This window comes from Asparagus officinalis, chromosome 9 (assembly GCF_001876935.1).
Source record: "Asparagus officinalis chromosome 9, Aspof.V1, whole genome shotgun sequence".
Classification (NCBI taxonomy): domain Eukaryota; kingdom Viridiplantae; phylum Streptophyta; class Magnoliopsida; order Asparagales; family Asparagaceae; genus Asparagus; species Asparagus officinalis.
The window spans coordinates 549,505-567,978 of record NC_033802.1 but is presented as its reverse complement, the minus strand read 5'-3'; the positions used below and the strand labels follow the sequence as shown (position 1 = coordinate 567,978).

Sequence of the window (18,474 nt, the reverse complement as noted above, 5' to 3'; positions counted from 1 at the left end):
CGCGCGCGCTCGCCTCACTCTTTCGAATGTACCATTTTAAACTCCATTCCTCCGCTTTATTTTCCCTTTCTTTGGATTTATTTTCTTGTTTTTTTCTTCAACAAGAGTGAGATAGGCGATCGCTCACAGAAAATATATAAAGGGTTTGAGAGATAGAGAGAGATAGAGAGAGAGAGAGGGATCAATTTAGAGGATTTAAAAGAAATGGGGGTTCTCGAAGAGATTAGGGTTTTGAGGCCCCTGCTTCATCTACTGATTCCTCTCTGCTTTCATTGGATGGCGGATGAGATGACGGTAACCGTGCTCGTCGATGTCACCACTGGAGCTCTGTGCCCGGGCGAAAAGTCTTGCCCGGAGGCGATTTATCTCAACGGCATTCAACAGACGGTAACATTATCATTCCCCTGTTCCTCTGTTTATACATTCGATTTGGCATCTCAAGAAGAAGAAAAAAAAATGCACACAGAAGAATTTGGTATTGACCTTTAGGATTGAACCGGAGATATTTAGGTTGATCGCCTCTCTGTCACTGCTAATTTATGTGTTAAACGATTTTAATGAGATTGTTGTAACGGGTTGTGGTTGTATTGATGATTTTGTAGGTCGTAGGAGTTTTTAAAATGGTCGTGCTTCCGATTTTGGGGCAAATGGCTGATGAATATGGGCGTAAATCTTTGCTCCTTGTTACTGTTTCTGCATCCATAGCTCCATTTGGTACGCGTCTTTGACGAAATTAAGTTGATTCTTCGAAGTATTTCTGATGACTGTTGGAGTCTACTATGTTTGAATTTCTGATTTCCATTTGATTTTTTTTTTCATCTTAAGTATTCATTATTCGTATCGCTTTGCATTTTTCAGCTGTACTTGCACTCGGACGGTCTAGAGATTTTGTATACGTGTACTTTGTTTTTCGTACGATTTCACACATCGTTAGTCAGGGAAGCGTGTTCTTGATTTCAGCTGCCTATGTGGTAAGGGGTATTCCTTAATTATTGATGCATAAATTGATAATATGATGTGAGTTTTTCCAAATCCTATTGCTAACTATATAAAATAAATGCGTCACTTGGAGAAATCTATACTCTTGACCCAAATCATACATAAGGAAATGCATGATTAGTCTTGTGCAAACTATTAACATGCAAACCGGATTTTTGAATTTATTCAGTTGCTCTGTTTTTTTATTGAGTAGGCAGATGTAGTGGAGGCAAGCAAAAGGGCTACAGCATTTGGATGGATAACTGGGCTTTTTTCTGTGTCGTATGTGCTAGGAAATTTATCGGCACGATTTCTTCCAGAAAGATGGATTTTTGAGGTATTTTCTTATATCACAATCAAACAATTGTAATTTTTTTTTTAAAAATCAGTGACATTTCTCTAACTGAGAATTTGTTTTTCCAGATATCTGTCAGTTTATTGATTATCTCCGTACTTTACATGAAAATATTTTTGGTGGAGACTGTGGCTAAGGATGAGGGAACAAATAAACATGCTCCATGTTCAGCTATGGTTTGCGGAGTTTTACAGAGGCGATGGAACTCGATGAAGGATACTATTGCTGTGGTCTCTACTAGGTACGCTAAATTGCATAACACACCATATATCAGTAAAGTTATCTGCTGATTCGTTTGTTTTTAAGGAAATTGTCAAACTTATTGGCACTTTCTGATGTGTTGGGATTTTCTTATTTTTCCTGCAGTAGGACACTTAAACGCATATCATTCGTTTTATTCTTCTATAAGTTAGGCATGACAGGCATCAGCAGCGTCTTAATGGTACAAATCTTTCCTTAACTGTACAGCATAATTATTAACTTTATATACCATATGATTCTATCATGTGAAATCTTAGGCCATAAACATTATGAGAGAACCTTATCTTTGACGTATTTTGCAGTACTATCTGAAAGCAGCTTTTGGATTTAACAAAAATCAGTTCTCCGAAATTCGAATGATGGTTGACATTGGTTCCATATTTTCTCAGGTATTATCCTAAAGATTTATTGTTTAGTCACAAATTTGGTTTCCGTTTAAAGTTTCCATTGTCTGAAATATTTTTATCCCTTATCCAAAATTGCTGATTTAGGCTATTTATTCGGCTTGTAGATTCTGTTGCTTCCTCTTATCAATCCGTATATTGGAGAAAGGGGAGTATTAAGCATTGCCTTGATTGCTTCAGTTGCTTATGTAAGTCTTTTTTAAATAACAACTGAGACTGACTTCTCTTGTAGATTTCTGAAACTTGACTTATCTCCTTCAAATCTTTGCTATGCAGGGTTTGCTATATGGTTTAGCTTGGGCACCATGGGTATAGTACTAATCGCCTTCCTACTTTTACATTGATGAAATAGTTGAGAAATTAGGAGTTTATGAAGCTAATGACATTGTCATGTAGGTACCGTATCTCAGTGCGTCGCTCGGTGTTGTATATATTCTTGAGAAACCATCTGTAAGTGTGATTCATTAAATTAATTTTCCACAATGAGAATAGGGCAAGCATTATTATTTAATTAAAATAAAATATAATCCCCCCCCTTTTTTTTCCTGTACTGTATCTAATTTTCCACTGATTAGTTTCTTCACTTTGACAGAGTTATGCTATTATATCAAAGGCAACAATTGCAAATGATCAGGTATAACTCAAATCAAAATTTTCCATAAGAACTGGTGTTAAGAAAGGAAATCCTACTTTTGAGTTTGCATAATTCACATTTATAAAACTCCATATCCGATGCTAGTTTAAACTTTATTAATTTGTTTGTTTCCTCAGTCACTTAAACAAGCATAAGAAGAATGATTGAACTTTTTGCAGGGTAAAGCACAAGGATTTCTTGCAGGGGTGCGATCAATTGCCAGCTTGTTATCGCCTCTTCTAATGAGTCCATTGACCTGTAAGTAAAGGCGTTCTTTATATCTCTCTTGTTTAAATCGAACAATTCGTAGGTCATATGTACTAAATTTTTCGTTCCTCTAAGATGAGAAATAACTGGTAGGTATAATTAAACCATCATTATTGAAAATAGGCATGGTGCTCTAAAGAAAATATCTCAGACAATAGACAAAACTTTGAGCATCACTAAAGATCTAGACATGCCCACATATATTGTTCAATCTAGTTATAAATCGGTCACATATCAGAATTTTACATACTTCTCATATTCTATTTCAGCTCTCTTTATTTCAAGCGAGGCTCCATTTAACTGCAAAGGTTTCAGCCTAGTGGTTGCATCTATCTCCATGGTCAGATTTCTCCTCCTCTCTCTCTGTTTTCACGTACTTGATTATCGCACAGATTGCATCATCTTGTGCTAATTGTGTTCTTCTTTTTTTTCATTTTAATACAGGTGATAGCTCTGGCCTTCGCTTGGCAGTTAGACCCGGATAATGAAACCAAACAGGCCAACTCTGAGAATGTCCCGACGCCAATTGATGAATCTCTTGATGCACCACTTCTGGGTCAGGCTAGTGTTTAGTTCTAATATGAAAGGAGCATCCATGCTAACAGGATATAGGATCATCATCATCATATCAGTGCTCTATGGATAATTTTCACATGTAAATATTGTAATCATGGCACGTACATATGTAAAAAGTTTCTTATAATCTGTATATATGTTTTCTGAAATTCTGATTATGTCGACTCTAAAGTCATTGATTAAATTGAATCTATTTTCAATTAATTTGCTTTCATGTTCCCAAAGTTTCGTTCAGGCAACTGCTCTTTAAAAGTCGACAATCAACTAGAAAAACATGAAGGAAAATTCAATCCTAGGAAGTAACTTTGGCAATATTTTGGGGGTAAAGACCGGAAATATCTGAGGAAGTTTCATGTATGATACCCCCCGTTTGACTATAAATAAGGTTATGGCTAACAATAATATATAGCTCAATCATTGGGAAATTGTTAATAAGAACTAGTTCAGCCCATTGACTAATATCTTTAGATCCCTAAGGTGCAGTTTGTCAAAGGGTTATGTGAGGGGTTAGGGAGACTTAACCCCTTCTTAACCCGCCAAGCACAAAAAATCTATACGGTCCCGTTTGGCAAAGGGTTAATGAAGAGGGGTTAAAGAGAATGATTAATGTACTTAGCCCATTTGATAATGCAAAGGGTTAATGAAGAGGGGTTAAAGAGAATGATTAATGTACTTAGCCCATTTGATAATCCGAATGACTAAATTATTAACCCGTTAAATAAGTTTTATTTTAGCCCTTATGATCAGTTTTAGTGTTTGGGAATAACAATGATTTTGACTATTTTCTTTATAATTAGAAGGCTTAACTCTTATTCTATCTAAATAGGAGTATTAGTAAACCCCTCATTTTGAGGGTTGAACTCATTTTAACCCCTCTAGAGGGGTTAACTTAACCCTTCTATATTTTTTATGTTTGGCAAATTATGGAGGGTTTGTTGGATTTAATCTAATAAATCTATTTGTGGGCACATATGATTTTAATCTATGCAAGACAATAAGGTTTGGGAACTTGTCCCATTGCCAGAAGGTGCAAAACCAATTCGTTCTTAAGGTGAGCCTCGCGTAGAAGATCATCAAAAACCCAAATCAAGTTTTCATCCATGGATTCAGGTATAAGCTTCCGCTCTTTTAGGAAGATCATCAAAAACCCAAATCAAGTTTTCATCCATGGATTCAGGTATAAGCTTCCGCTCTTTTAGATCCTTGTTAATCTCTTTGAATTAATCCATGGCTATATGGTTTTAGATCTAAAGTTTATGATGTAGATCTAACAAGTGGTATCAGAGCCACCTTGACTAATTCTTAGGGATTTAAGTTTTATTGGGTTTTTGATCTTAAATCTCTAGTTAAAGATTCAATTTTTTGGGTTCGGATGAACAGTAATGTTCGGTGAACAGTAACGAAATTTTTTTGTTCGGTTGAACAGTGAAATATTTTTCGGATGAACAGTAACTTTTTGGAATTTTTTTGGCTTTTTCTTTGATTTTTTCTTCAAATTTTTCCGATTCTGGATCTGTTTTGAAAATAAAAATCAAAGTTTTTTTTTTTGGGTTTGACGGCGGCGGTTTCAGTTTGAAACCCTAAGGGTTCATGGCGAAAATTAAGGAGGTGGTTACCTCAAACGAACTTCGCGTTCGTTCAATTTTAACCGAACTTCGCGTTCAAACGAACTTCGCGTTCGTTATCAAGTGAGCCTCGCGCTCAACGAACTTCGCGTTCGTTCTTAAGGTGAGCCTCGCGCTCAGGATTAAGGTGAACCTCGCGTTCAACTCAGGTGAGCGTCAAGCTCAATTTCAACGAACCTCGCGTTCGTTCTAAGGTGAACCTCGCGTTCAACTCAGGTGAGCGTCAAGCTCAATTTTTTACGAACCTCGCGTTCGTTCATTTTCAGCGACTTCAGATGAACCTCGCGTTCGAACTTCAGACGAACCTCGCGTTCGTACTTCAGACGAACCTCGCGTTCGAACTTCAGACGAACCTCGCGTTCGTACTTCAGACGAACCTCGCGTTCGTACTTTAAACGAACCTCGCGTTCGTTCCCAAGATTGAACCTCGCGTTCTTTTATCAAACGAACATCGCGTTCGTTCACTTTCAGTAGAACCTCGCGTTCGTGCTTAAGTGAGTCTCGTACTCAATACAGTTGAACCTCGCGTTCAAAGTTAAGGGAACCTCGTGTTCATTATGGTTAAGCCTCGGCTTTTCATGGGTCCACTTTGGTACACTTATTTTATTCAATTAAGTTATGGGCCCTAATTAAGCTGTGAGACCCCAATTAAGTTTTTGGAAATTCAGTTGATTTAAATTAAATTTTTTAATTTAAATCTATTTCGGTTTTTTAATCAATTATTTAATTCAAATATTATGACACTAAGGTATTAAGGTTGTCTCTCACTCCAATTGATTAATTGAAACAAGAAGTTGCCAAAGTAACCTCTCTTGTGTAGATTGTTCATGAGGAATGTGAGATGTTTGTGTGTATGCTTTCGTGTAAATATTTAATCGGCCCAAAGGAAGGTTAATATTTATTTAGACTGTATACACATCTGCGATGATAAGCGTGTGACAATTATAAGGTTTACATGTGAATAATGAATCGATCCAAAGATAGTTTCATTATTTGACATGAGTTATTGTCAATGTTTGATCATTGCAACAAGGTATCACTTACAAGTTAATATTACTGTCCAAAGACTTGATATTAATGTTGTGCCGGTATCTTGGATGGGGATTGTCATTATTTGAATTTTATTGATTATGGTTATTGATGTGAGCATTTTTGTTTTATTTCAGCTAATGCATCTGCTGCAACTATTTCTGCTAACATCAACTCAATTCCCATGCTAAATGGGACAAACTTCAAGGTTTGGAAAGAGAACATATTAATTGTTCTTGGCTGCATGGATCTTGACTATGCATTAAGAACTGAACAACCCCAACCTCTCAATGCGGATAGCACTCCTGATGCAAAGAAGGAGCATGAGAAGTGGGAGCGTTCAAATCGCATGAGTCTTATGATCATTAAGCGCGGCGTTCCGGAAGCCTTCAGGGGCATAGAATCCGAAGGGATTACTAAGGCTAAAGATTTCCTTGCCGAAATTGAGAAGCGTTTTGCGAAAAACGATAAGGTAGAAACAAGCACGCTTTTAGCTCGCTTGATTTCAATGAAGTATAAGGGCAAAGGAAATATCAGGGAGTACATTATGGAAATGTCTCATATTGCTTCAAAGCTTAAGGCACTTAAACTCGATCTTTGTGACGAGTTATTAGTGCATCTGGTTTTGTTGTCTCTTCCTGCACAGTTTAACCAATTTAAGGTCAGTTATAACTGTCAAAAGGAGAAATGGACTCTAAATGAGCTCATTTCATACTGTGTGCAAGAAGAAGACAGGTTGAAGCAAGATAAGACAGAAAGTGCTCATTTGGCCTATGCCTCTAAGGATAAGGGCAAGAAAAGGAAGAATGATAAGGAAGCTGCTAAGGGTCCAGTTGAGAAGAAACAACATAAGGATAATCAGGGTTGTTTCTTCTGTAAGAAGCCTGGACATGTAAAGAAGGACTGTACAAAATATCACGCCTGGCGTGATAATAAGGGTACGTTCCTTGCTTTGGTCTGTTCTGAGGTTAATTTAGCTTCAGTACCTAGAAACACTTGGTGGTTAGACTCTGGTGCTACTACTCACATAAGTGTTTCTATGCAGGGTTGCCTGAGCTACCGAAAGCCAAGTGATGTTGAAAGACACATCTTTGTGGGCGACGGACAATCGGTAGATGTGGAAGCAATTGGGCACTTTAGGTTGTTGTTAGGAACTGGTTATTATTTGGATTTAAAAGATACTTTTGTAGTACCGTCTTTTAGACGGAATTTGGTTTCTGTTTCTGTATTGGACAAATCAGGTTATTCTTGTTCATTTGGAAACAGTCAATTCAGTTTATCTTTTAATTCAAATGTTGTGGGAACCGGTTACTTGAGTATTTATGACAACCTATATTTGCTTGATACAATTGCTTCTTACAATGAATCCTTGCATGTGGAATCACGTGGTACTAAGCGTAAATTAAATAAGGAAAATTCGGCGACATTATGGCATAAGCGCTTAGGTCATATCTCAAAAGGTAGAGTTGAGCGTCTTGTGTCTGATGGCATTTTGGATTCCCTTGATTTTTCGGACTTCGACGTATGTGTTGAATGTATCAAGGGAAAACAGACCAAAGTGAAGAGATTAGGTGCCAACAGATCTTCGGATGTCTTAGAATTGATACATACGGATATTTGTGGGCCATTCCCTACGGAATCCTGGAATGGTCAACAATATTTTATATCATTCATAGACGATTACTCACGTTATGGGCACCTATATCTTATTCATGAAAAATCTGAGTCTCTGGACATGTTCAAAGCCTATAAAGCTGAAGTTGAGAATCAACTCAACAGAAGAATTAAAACCGTCAGATCTGATCGTGGTGGTGAGTACTACGGTAGATATGATGGTTCAGGTGAACAACGTCCAGGACCATTTGCTAGATACCTAGAGGAATGCGGTATCGTCCCACAGTACACTATGCCGGGTTCACCTAGCATGAATGGTGTAGCTGAAAGACGAAACAGGACTCTTAAGGATATGGTAAGAAGTATGATTGCTCATTCTTCTTTACCAGAGTCACTCTGGGGAGAAGCACTTAAGACAGCAGCTTACATTCTGAATAGAGTACCAAGTAAAGCAGTTGCTAAAACACCTTATGAGCTTTGGACTGGTCGAAAGCCCAGTTTAAAGCATTTACATATTTGGGGATGTCCAGCTGAGGCAAGGCCTTATAGGCCAAATGAAAAGAAATTGGACTCCAAAACAGTTAGCAGCTACTTTATTGGGTACCCTGATCGCTCTAGGGGCTATAAGTTTTATGATCCCACTATAAGGAATATTTTTGAGACGGGAACAGCAACATTCTTTGAGGATGTTGAGTTTGGGGGGAGAAATAAGGTTAGAGACATTAGTTTTGAGGAGGAATTGGCTTCAGATCCAATCCATACAGTTACTTTTGACAATATTCAGGTTCCTATACCTGTTGTTGCTCAAGAAGTAAATCCGGAACCTCAAGATGATAATGTTGAACAACTCCCTGTTCCAGAAGAACAAACTCAACAACCTCAAGAACCAGTGCCATTAAGGAGATCCACGAGAGAAAGGAGAAATGCTATTCCGGATGATTATATTGTATTTCTCCAAGAACATGAGGAAAGTAGTGGAATGTTAGAAGATGATCCAATCAACTTCTCTCAGGCCATGAAAAGTTCTAACTCTCAACAGTGGATTGATGCCATGAATGAAGAGTATAAGTCTATGCAAGACAATAAGGTTTGGGAACTTGTCCCATTGCCAGAAGGTGCAAAACCAATTGGTTGTAAATGGATTTTTAAAACCAAGCGGGATGCAAACGGTAATGTGGAGAGGTATAAGGCGCGTCTTGTGGCTAAAGGCTATACTCAAAAGGAAGGCATTGATTATACAGAGACTTTCTCTCCGGTTTCATCGAAAGACTCTTTCAGAATAATCATGGCACTTGTTGCTCATTATGATCTTGAGTTACATCAGATGGATGTTAAGACTGCATTTCTCAATGGAGACATTGATGAGATGATTTATATGGTGCAACCAGAAAACTTTGTGTCAGGAGACCCAAAGAATATGGTTTGCAAATTAAGGAAATCCATCTATGGACTCAAGCAAGCTCCTCGTCAATGGTATCATAAGTTTCAACAAATAGTTATCTCGTTCGGTTTTGAGATGAACATTGTTGATGACTGTGTATATCACAAGTTCAGTGGGAGTAAGTATATTTTTCTGGTTCTGTATGTGGATGACATCTTGCTTGCCACTAATGATATAGGCATGTTGCACGAAACCAAGAGATTTCTATCAAAGAATTTTGAGATGAAAGATCTTGGGGACGCCTCTTTTATATTAGGGATCCAGATACATCGAGATCGCTCTCGGGGTATTCTTGGATTATCACAAAAGAGCTATATCGATAAGGTACTTAAAAGGTTTGGCATGCAAGATTGCAGACCAGGTGACACCCCTGTTGCTAAAGGAGACAAGTTTAGTCTCAATCAGTGCCCTAAAGGTAACCTTGAAATTCAGGAAATGCAGAAGATTCCTTATGCTTCGGCTGTAGGAAGTCTAATGTATGCTCAGGTATGTACGCGTCCGGATATTGCGTACATTGTTGGGATGTTAGGCAGATACTTAAGCAACCCTGGTATGGATCATTGGATAGCAGTCAAAAGGGTTATGAGGTATCTTCAGAAAACAAAAGATTACATGCTCACATACAGAAAATCAGAGAAATTAGAGGTCATTGGGTATTCGGACTCTGATTTTGCTGGATGCCAAGATAGCAGGAAGTCTACATCAGGCTACATTTATATGTTAGCAGGAGGAGCTATATCATGGAAAAGTGTCAAACAAACACTAGTAGCTTCCTCCACTATGGCAGCAGAATTTGTAGCTTGCTATGAGGCATCCAATCAGGGAATATGGCTGCGAAATTTTGTCACGGGACTGCGCATTTTGGAAAATGTTGAAAGACCACTAAGGTTATATTGTGACAATAAATCTGCAGTAATGTATTCCAATAACAACAGGAGCTCAACTAAGTCAAAACATATTGACATTAAGTTCCTGGTTGTGAAAGAAAGGGTACAGAGTGGACAGATATCCATAGAGCACATTGGGACAAACTCCATGATAGCTGATCCTCTTACTAAGGGATTACCACCTAAGGTCTTTCATGAGCATACTGCTCATATGGGTGTGGTATTATTTGAGGATATTATGTTTTAGTGGGAGTTTGTATTTGTGGTGCTTTATGTTTGTTTGTATTGTCTGATCAGAATAAAGTTTTCAGTTAAGACACTCTGTTACATTATGTTTGGTTTTGACCTCACTAAGGAGGACCAGTTGAAAATAGACATGTACTGATCACATTGCATGTAATTTTCATGCTGCACATCCATGATTGATCTATGTCGTTTGATTGTATTGGTATATGTGACCATTGATGGGTCGAGTCACGATAAATGTGACGAAGGCCGCTTTGATCCTATATTGATATAGTCAATGGACGAGATTGTTCGGAAATACCATTTCAGTGATAGCAATTTTTGAGCTCATAAGGTTATACACAATTTAAGGAATCATATGGTGCCCAAGTGGGAGATTGTTGGATTTAATCTAATAAATCTATTTGTGGGCACATATGATTAATCAATGTGTATTGCTATCTTTCAGGATAACCCACTAAAGTGATCAATTAAGTTGGGTTAATTTGGTATTTAAATAAGTCATGGGGTTATATGTGCAGATACCAGGTTGTAATTGTAATTTATTGAGGGGCTAAATTACAAAAGTACAACATCTATAAATAAGGGGTTATGGTCCCTAATCTAGGGTTACATTCTCTAATTCTCTACACCCCCATCTAGATAGAGAAATTCGGATTTGGAGAAACCCTAAGGTTAGAAGATCATCAAAAACCCAAATCAAGTTTTCATCCATGGATTCAGGTATAAGCTTCCGCTCTTTTAGATCCTTGTTAATCTCTTTGAATTAATCATGGCTATATGGTTTTAGATCTAAAGTTTATGATGTAGATCTAACAGGGTTAACTCACTTTAACCCTTATATAGATTTGTTGTGTTTGGCAGGTTAAGAAGGGATTAACTCTCCTTAACCCCTCACTTAACCATTTGCCAAACGGTACCTACAAGGGTTAAAAGTGTGTTAACCCTCCATAATTTGCCAAACGTAAAAAATGTAGAAGGGTTAAGCTAAACCCTCTAGAGAGATTAAAATGAGTTAACCCCTCAAAATGAGTGGTTTACTAATACTCATATTTAGAGTTAACAATTTAGTGCTTTAGATTATCGAAGGGGTTAACTATGTTAATCCTTCTCCTTAATCTCTCTAGCTTAACCCTTTGCCAAACAGGACAAGAGTACTTAACAAATATAAGTTCAGATTCCAGGATATACCCATTTGACCAACTTTTAAAAAAATTTGCAGAAACGTCCTAGTAAAGATCTCTCACATGCATCCTCATTTTTTAAAGCTTTTCTGATGCATAACTTTACTCAACATCTTGTAACATATTCTTAGTATCACCGTCCAAGATCTAAAGAAATTATAACTTTGGACACTGTCTTTGCTTTCTCCATCCGCCAACCTCTCGCCAACCTCTCGCCAACCAGCATATCATCAAATTAATTGATTAGTGTGTCATAAAAATGACACATTAGACTTGAGAAGAGGATATGCTCCTAGATTCTTCAGTTTGTCTCTCATTAGTCAACAAAACCTTCATTACAGAAAATTCAAATTGATAAATGATTATTTGCGCGAGCATTCTGAAAGCCAACCGTGATCGTATCAGATATATACATTTTATGATATATGTACCCATTCTGTCTTATTGGATCCGGATCAAGAACAGCGATGAAGAAAAAGAAAACCCACATGGCAACCTTCTTATAGGGGTATGTGTTGTAACAGCCCCAAATAAACAGGGGGGAAATGATAAAATATATATTTTAAAAAATCACATTTCACTGTTTCTCACCGCCTCTCCATGTCGGTGTTTCTCACCATCTCATAGTAGGATAAAAGGGAGGAAAGGGGGAGGAATTAGGGTGAAAAAAAAGAGAGAAGAAGAAGAGAAAGAAGAAGGTGACGGTGAAAGAAAAGGGGAAGTTGAATATTACCCTAAATTCAAATCGATCCAAGGTATAGACTCATCTCCTCCTTGTTTTTCTTTGATTTAAGGAATTAATCTTTGATGTCTTGAGAAATTGAGAGGAAAAAAAAAGAGTACATACCTAACCGCAAGCGAGAACCTCGTCGTTGACCCCAATTGCCTGGGGAGGCTCACCCTCGGGAGGCCGCTCCGACAGCGGAACATAAGGCCGCTGTGCCGAGTAGCCGCGGAGGAGGAAAAAAGAGAGAGAAACGAACACGAAAAAATAATAAGAAGAGGATCGAGGAAGAAAGAGATAAAGGAGAGAGAAAAAAGGGAATTAAGAGCATCTCCAAGAGTGATCTTAGGTTTTCCTTATATTTGAGGAGCAAATCTCGCATCCTAGGAAATAGAGAGCTAAATGAGAAGTAAGTGCTCTAACAATGCTTCCTAAATGACTCCCTATCTCATGTCCTAGACTAAATATAGTGAGTAGGAGGGGAAAAAAGTTACTCAAACAACCCTCTCTATGTTGAGACTAAATATAGGGAGTCCATTTGTTATCTTTAATTTGGAATACCAAATCTTATTCCTTATATTTAGTCTTCAACATAAAGAGCCTGTTGGAGTAACTTTTCCCCTTCCTACTCTCCATATTTAGTCTAGGACATGAGATAGGGAGGCTGTTGTAGATGTTCTAAAGTAAAATAGGTAAGTTCTATATAGGTCCACAAGATAAAAAAGAATAAAAATGTTCTTGTAGATCTCTGTTGCTTTGTTGATTTCTATCAGATCTAAAAGATTCAAGCTCAGTTAGGAATTAAGCTCGAATAATTAATTAGAATCCCCTGAGGTGCGCTATATATTAATAATAAGTTTAAAATTATTAGAATAATATCATAGAAAATTATAGTAAATTGATAAAATTAGCAAGAAAGCTTACGTTTACCTTATTTATAGATAATTATTATTTGAGTATACTTGAATATGATTGATTTTAAACTTTGCAGTGATTATCCTATAATATGTACTTGTCCTGAATTAATATTAGTCTTATATTTTATATTGTAGGTTCAGGTTGATATTTGGAAAGTAGTGTTTTGTGGAAGTTGTACTCATTGGAGGTGAGTTCATTTCTCACTAGTATTTTTTTAATATGAAATTTTTATGGATGCTATATTTGATTCCATGTTGTGCTCGAAAAATAAATAATCTATTTATTTGTGTATATATATAAAGTTAAATGTGAGCTGATCTATTTTATTATAGCACAACATATAATATGGTTTGATTTCATACAAGATATTAAAAGTAAATTAGGTTTCACATAAAATGTGATAAGTAGTTTTGGTTTCATGCAAACTCAATTAATTGTGAATAATGCTTATTTGAAAACTTTTGAAGAAAAATAATAATAATATTTGAAGGTGTCACAACAGTTCGTGAATTCAAAGATTTTCTATGACTTAGTGTTTGATAAAAATAGAGAAAAGTGAAATTCGTAAATTGTTTTAACTGAGATGATGAGATTTACGCTCGTCTACTTGATTTAAAGTATTTGCAATTTTGGTAAGTAAACATACCAATAATATTTTTGGCGCAAATGGCGCATTTTGAAATAAAATGATTTGACGAGTGGTTTTGGAAACAAGAAAATTGATAAGTGATTTGTTTTGAAATCAAATAATTTGACAAATGATGTGTTTCCGAAATCAAGCTATTTAATAAGCAATTCTTAATGTTTTCAAATCCTCAGAAAGTCCACTATGGAGTTATGTGTTTGTTCCTGACATATGGTTAGAATGCACCTTTATGTGGCCCGTTATGGGTATTTGTGATGTAGCCTTCTGGCATTTGTGATGTGGCTCTTTTTGGGCGTTCGTGATGTGGTCGGCAGCCTATGACAGAGTTAGATGCATCTGTTCTCAGGAACTATGTGTTATGTTATGTCTTTTGGCATTTCCATGCTACTAGGCTATAATTCGTAGCCTTAGTAAGACCTATGAGGTGATTCTTCCATTTCATGAATGTTCTCATCGAGATTTATGATTTTGAGATTTGAGTGTTAATTCGAGGAAGTAATGATATTTTGGTTTTACACAAATTTAATAGTTCATTTTCTTTCTTAGTAATTACTTATTTTTAAAGAGAGTTTGATTTTGGAATACATTACCATGATTCTGGAATACGTTACGATATATTTAACTTGCACTTTCTTTCTTGAATATAGCAATAGTATGTTATTATTGGACCATATTTTGCTATTTTTGTGAGATATCCTATGACAAGCTTATAATTCACTATTTCTGGGAATTATTAGAATTTTGTTAGTTATCTAGGATCTCTAGTGGGAAATGTTCTAACTGAGTTTTAGCTCACTCCGTTGTTTTTTAATTTTTTTTCCAGATCCGATATAGAAATGTGATAATCCAAATTTTTAGTTGTGGGCATGGTTAAAGAAGTGCTTATTTGGAAACTCGACTCCAGTGGTGTTATGTTCATCAAAAAGAGTGTTTTGCGTTGTAAATAATTACAACGGTAAGGTTGTAAAATGTAAATAATGATTATAAGTATATATGTATAGTTTGTTTTGAGCTACTATCTTCAGCAGACTTATGTATATGTTTTGAGTTAAGCTACGTGATATAAAGTGTCAGGCTTGACTCGTGCACGAGACTTATCTTGTGCGTGGGTCGTTGCTGTCTCGTAACCCGTATTTATGAATTTCCGCTATAGTTTTCGGGGCATGACATGTGTGGACAATTTTAAGTACTACAGTGAAGATAAAGTGGGGTTGTGTATTCTTTACCGTTACTTCTTTAATTGAAATTGACGTAATTGAGAAGGTGTTCTTGAATAATCTCAGAAACGTAGAAATATCTTGATTAGTCTATCTCATTTTCTAATCCTTCTCAGACGGCTTTTTTCCCGTCTTCTTTATGTATATTCGTATCTATCAGTTCTTCTAGTTAATAAATTTATTGAAGATCTGATCTCAATTAATACCTCAAAAAAGAAAAATACAGTGTAGACATATAACAGTGATGTAGGCATAGATGCGGCCTTGTATGTGCCAGCTTGGCAGAGACACGTTAGAAAATGTATGCCAATGCTGAAAGCATATCCCATCACAACTTGTAACACTCTCTTTCATTCCTTGACGCCACAGTATTCTGTCCACAAAGCTACAACACCCTTCGCTTCTAAAATTAACCATCACTTGCTCCATTTTACATTGCTCCTCTCTGAGAACAGAAATGGCGAATCCATCGCCTTTAGCTCTCATCGTCTTTTTCCTCCTCCTCATCCTGACCATTTCAGCCACCGAGTACAGCCGCCCGCCGCCCAAGAAGATTATTGCGATGCGGTCTTCAAAGCCCGAGTCACATCCTCAACAAGTATAGTTAGGCGAGGTTGTTTCTACAATTGTTTGTGTGTTTTCAGGTTCTTACATCGTTATTTGGTTTGTTTCAGGTTCATATTTCAGTAGTAGGAGCAGATCATATGAGAATCACATGGATCGCAGATGATAAGCACACACAATCGCTAGTTGAATATGGTAGAGCTTCGGGGGTGTATGATAAATCAGCCACTGGTGAGCACACAACGTATCGATACTTTTTCTATAATTCAGGCACAATTCATCACGTCAAGATCGGTCCACTGGATCCTGATACGGTCTATTACTATCGTTGTGGTGGTATTGATGACATGTACAGCTTCAAAACCCCTCCAGCTTCTCTCCCTATCGAATTCGCTGTTGCAGGTTTGTTCAGTACCAAATTTGAATCAAAGCTTTTTATAGTCGTAAGCCTGTATTTTTGGGTTAAATGTAGATCGACTCCCAGTAGCTCTAGTGTTGCAGATAGACTATCTGTAATATCACACAAGTGCGGATAGATCCTTGAGTGAAATTCCTTTGATTCTTTTACCCTCAGGAGGTCTATTTTTCAAAAACAACTGTGTTTTCTAACGCATCGCGAAAGTTATAAATCTCCGAATCCAAAAAGGGTTGTTCTCTGAATTCACAAAGAACAATATTTGAATCCATGAAGAAAATATAATAAAGAGAAAATTTTATTGATAAAAAGTTATGCATCAAGGGCTTAAAACCCTCGGCTTAAATAGAAAACAAACAAAACTCCTACTAGGACCTGAACTATACCCAAAATGAAAATAACAAAACTCTCCTTAAAAGGCTCCTATGACTGGGAAAACAAATTGGTCAAATTTAGAATCAAACCGGATTTATTTTCTAATCAAAACAGACTCCTAAAATATTACCTAAAATACTAAAAAAATGACAAAAACTCTCAATCCGGAGGGAATTTCATGAAACAAACAGCGGTAAACCGAACAATGGTGGGTTTGGTTGACTCTGTCCACAAAAAAAATACACGATTTTCATGTATAATTTTCCAATTCCGACGTTGGTTTGAGAGATATGATCCATTCTTCGTTGTAAATTATTTCCCTCTGCTGGGCCTGCGTTTGAGCTTGTGATGGCCTAGTTTCTCCATGAATATATTCGCAGTGCGTTCTTATACATTAATTTCGGTGACTTTTGTTTGCGACATTCAGTTTTCGTGTCTGCAGATGTTTCATTAGATTTATAATTTTATTACAGGAGACCTTGGACAAACAGAATGGACATCATCTACCTTAAACCACATAAACGCATCAAACTACGACATGCTTCTACTCCCCGGTGATCTTTCCTACGCCGACACAAATCAACCCTTATGGGACTCCTTTGGTCGACTTGTAGAGCCATTAGCGAGTGCTCGGCCGTGGATGGTGACTCAAGGAAACCACGAGATTGAAGCCTTTCCGATCTTTGATTGGTTTCATCCTTTTGCTTCTTATAATCATAGATGGAGAATGCCATATGAAGAGAGTGGATCAAGCTCTAACCTCTACTATTCTTTTGATGTGGCCGGGGGCGCGGTTCATGTTGTGATGTTAGGCTCGTACGCTGAGTTTGGGTCTGACTCGGATCAATATAAGTGGTTGGTTAAGGATTTGGGTGAGGTTGACAGAGAGAAGACTCCATGGATTATTGTGCTGCTTCATGCGCCATGGTATAATACTAATGCAGCGCATCAAGGAGAAGGAGAAAACATGAGGAGGGCAACGGAGCATTTGCTTTATGAGGCTAGAGTTGACATTGTTTTTGCTGGTCACGTTCATGCCTATGAACGCTTTGTAAGTTTTTCTCCCACATGTACATATTAAATATTTTCACAAGTAACCATGAGTAGTTAAGATCATTCAGTACTTATTTTAGCTTAACGGTGACTTCACAGAATTTCCCCCCCACACCCAAAAAAAAAAAGAAAAAAAAGAAAGAAATTATCGCGAGGTACTAGAGATTTTAAAGAAAAAAAAAATCATAAAACACCAAATACTTTGAAATCTGAAGGAAGGAAAATACCATTTATTATTAGAAAAATATATATAGCTATTTTCATGCGTAATTTAATTTGCTGCAGAAAAGGGTTTATGACAACAAGGCCAACTCTTGTGGTCCTGTACATATAACCATTGGTGATGGAGGCAATAGAGAAGGGCTTGCATTAGAGTAAGTTAAAAAGCTCACGAGTCGATTTTATTCTAAACACTTGGAAACACTTTGAGCTAATTAAGCCGCCTGTTAATTGTTTTGAAGCTTCAAGAAGGATCACAAGTCTGCATCTCTTTCTCTGTTCCACGAGGCAAGTTTCGGGCATGGGAGATTGAAGGTACTGAATCGAACGCACGCTCACTGGTCATGGCATCGAAACGATGACTCAGAAGCTACCGTGCGTGACAAAGTTTGGATAGAGAGCTTAAGTGCTTCCGGTGCTTGTGGGGCGGGACAAACCACTGAATTATCAGCTTCAGGCAAAGATGAATTGTAGTATTTTTTTTTTTTAATGTTTCGGCAGGTCACCGCAAAGTTCAGTGAAGGATTAATGCTGGGCTCCCTTAAGAATTCAACGAACAGATTCAGGAAGATCAAGACCTGACGAATATATTGTTTCCTTCTTCTTCTTCTTCTTTTTTTCATTTTTTTATCAGACATGTGAAGGCTGTTTCTGTTTTGATTTTAGGGGAAGAATCACGATTAGTTTTTCATATTTTGCGTCTCATTCTGGCGAATCATTTGCTCAGTCCTGGTAGTCTGGCTCGAGATAACAATAGAAGCTGGTCTAAATCTGGATTCAGGCTAATTGCCAGCCTTAACACAAGGAGTAGTTGGCGCACGTATTCAGACCAATTGTCAATT

The 18,474-nt window shown here is 37.1% G+C and overlaps 2 protein-coding genes across 2 annotated transcripts; both read left to right on the top strand.

Moving 5' to 3' along the window:
• On the top strand, positions 88-3,633 carry LOC109824730 (hippocampus abundant transcript-like protein 1). Its single transcript, XM_020391376.1, has 14 exons — positions 88-387; positions 603-714; positions 859-971; positions 1,193-1,315; positions 1,402-1,574; positions 1,700-1,775; positions 1,897-1,983; positions 2,106-2,186; positions 2,275-2,307; positions 2,395-2,448; positions 2,591-2,632; positions 2,812-2,890; positions 3,169-3,239; positions 3,344-3,633. Exons 1-14 carry the CDS (start codon positions 205-207, stop codon positions 3,470-3,472), a joined length of 1,356 nt encoding a protein of 451 aa, XP_020246965.1. The 5' UTR covers positions 88-204; the 3' UTR covers positions 3,473-3,633.
• Positions 15,409-18,337, top strand: LOC109824706 (purple acid phosphatase 22-like). Its single transcript, XM_020391347.1, has 5 exons — positions 15,409-15,604; positions 15,681-15,972; positions 16,834-17,411; positions 17,699-17,787; positions 17,875-18,337. The coding sequence occupies exons 1-5, from the start codon at positions 15,464-15,466 to the stop codon at positions 18,104-18,106; spliced, it is 1,332 nt and encodes a 443-aa protein (XP_020246936.1). The 5' UTR covers positions 15,409-15,463; the 3' UTR covers positions 18,107-18,337.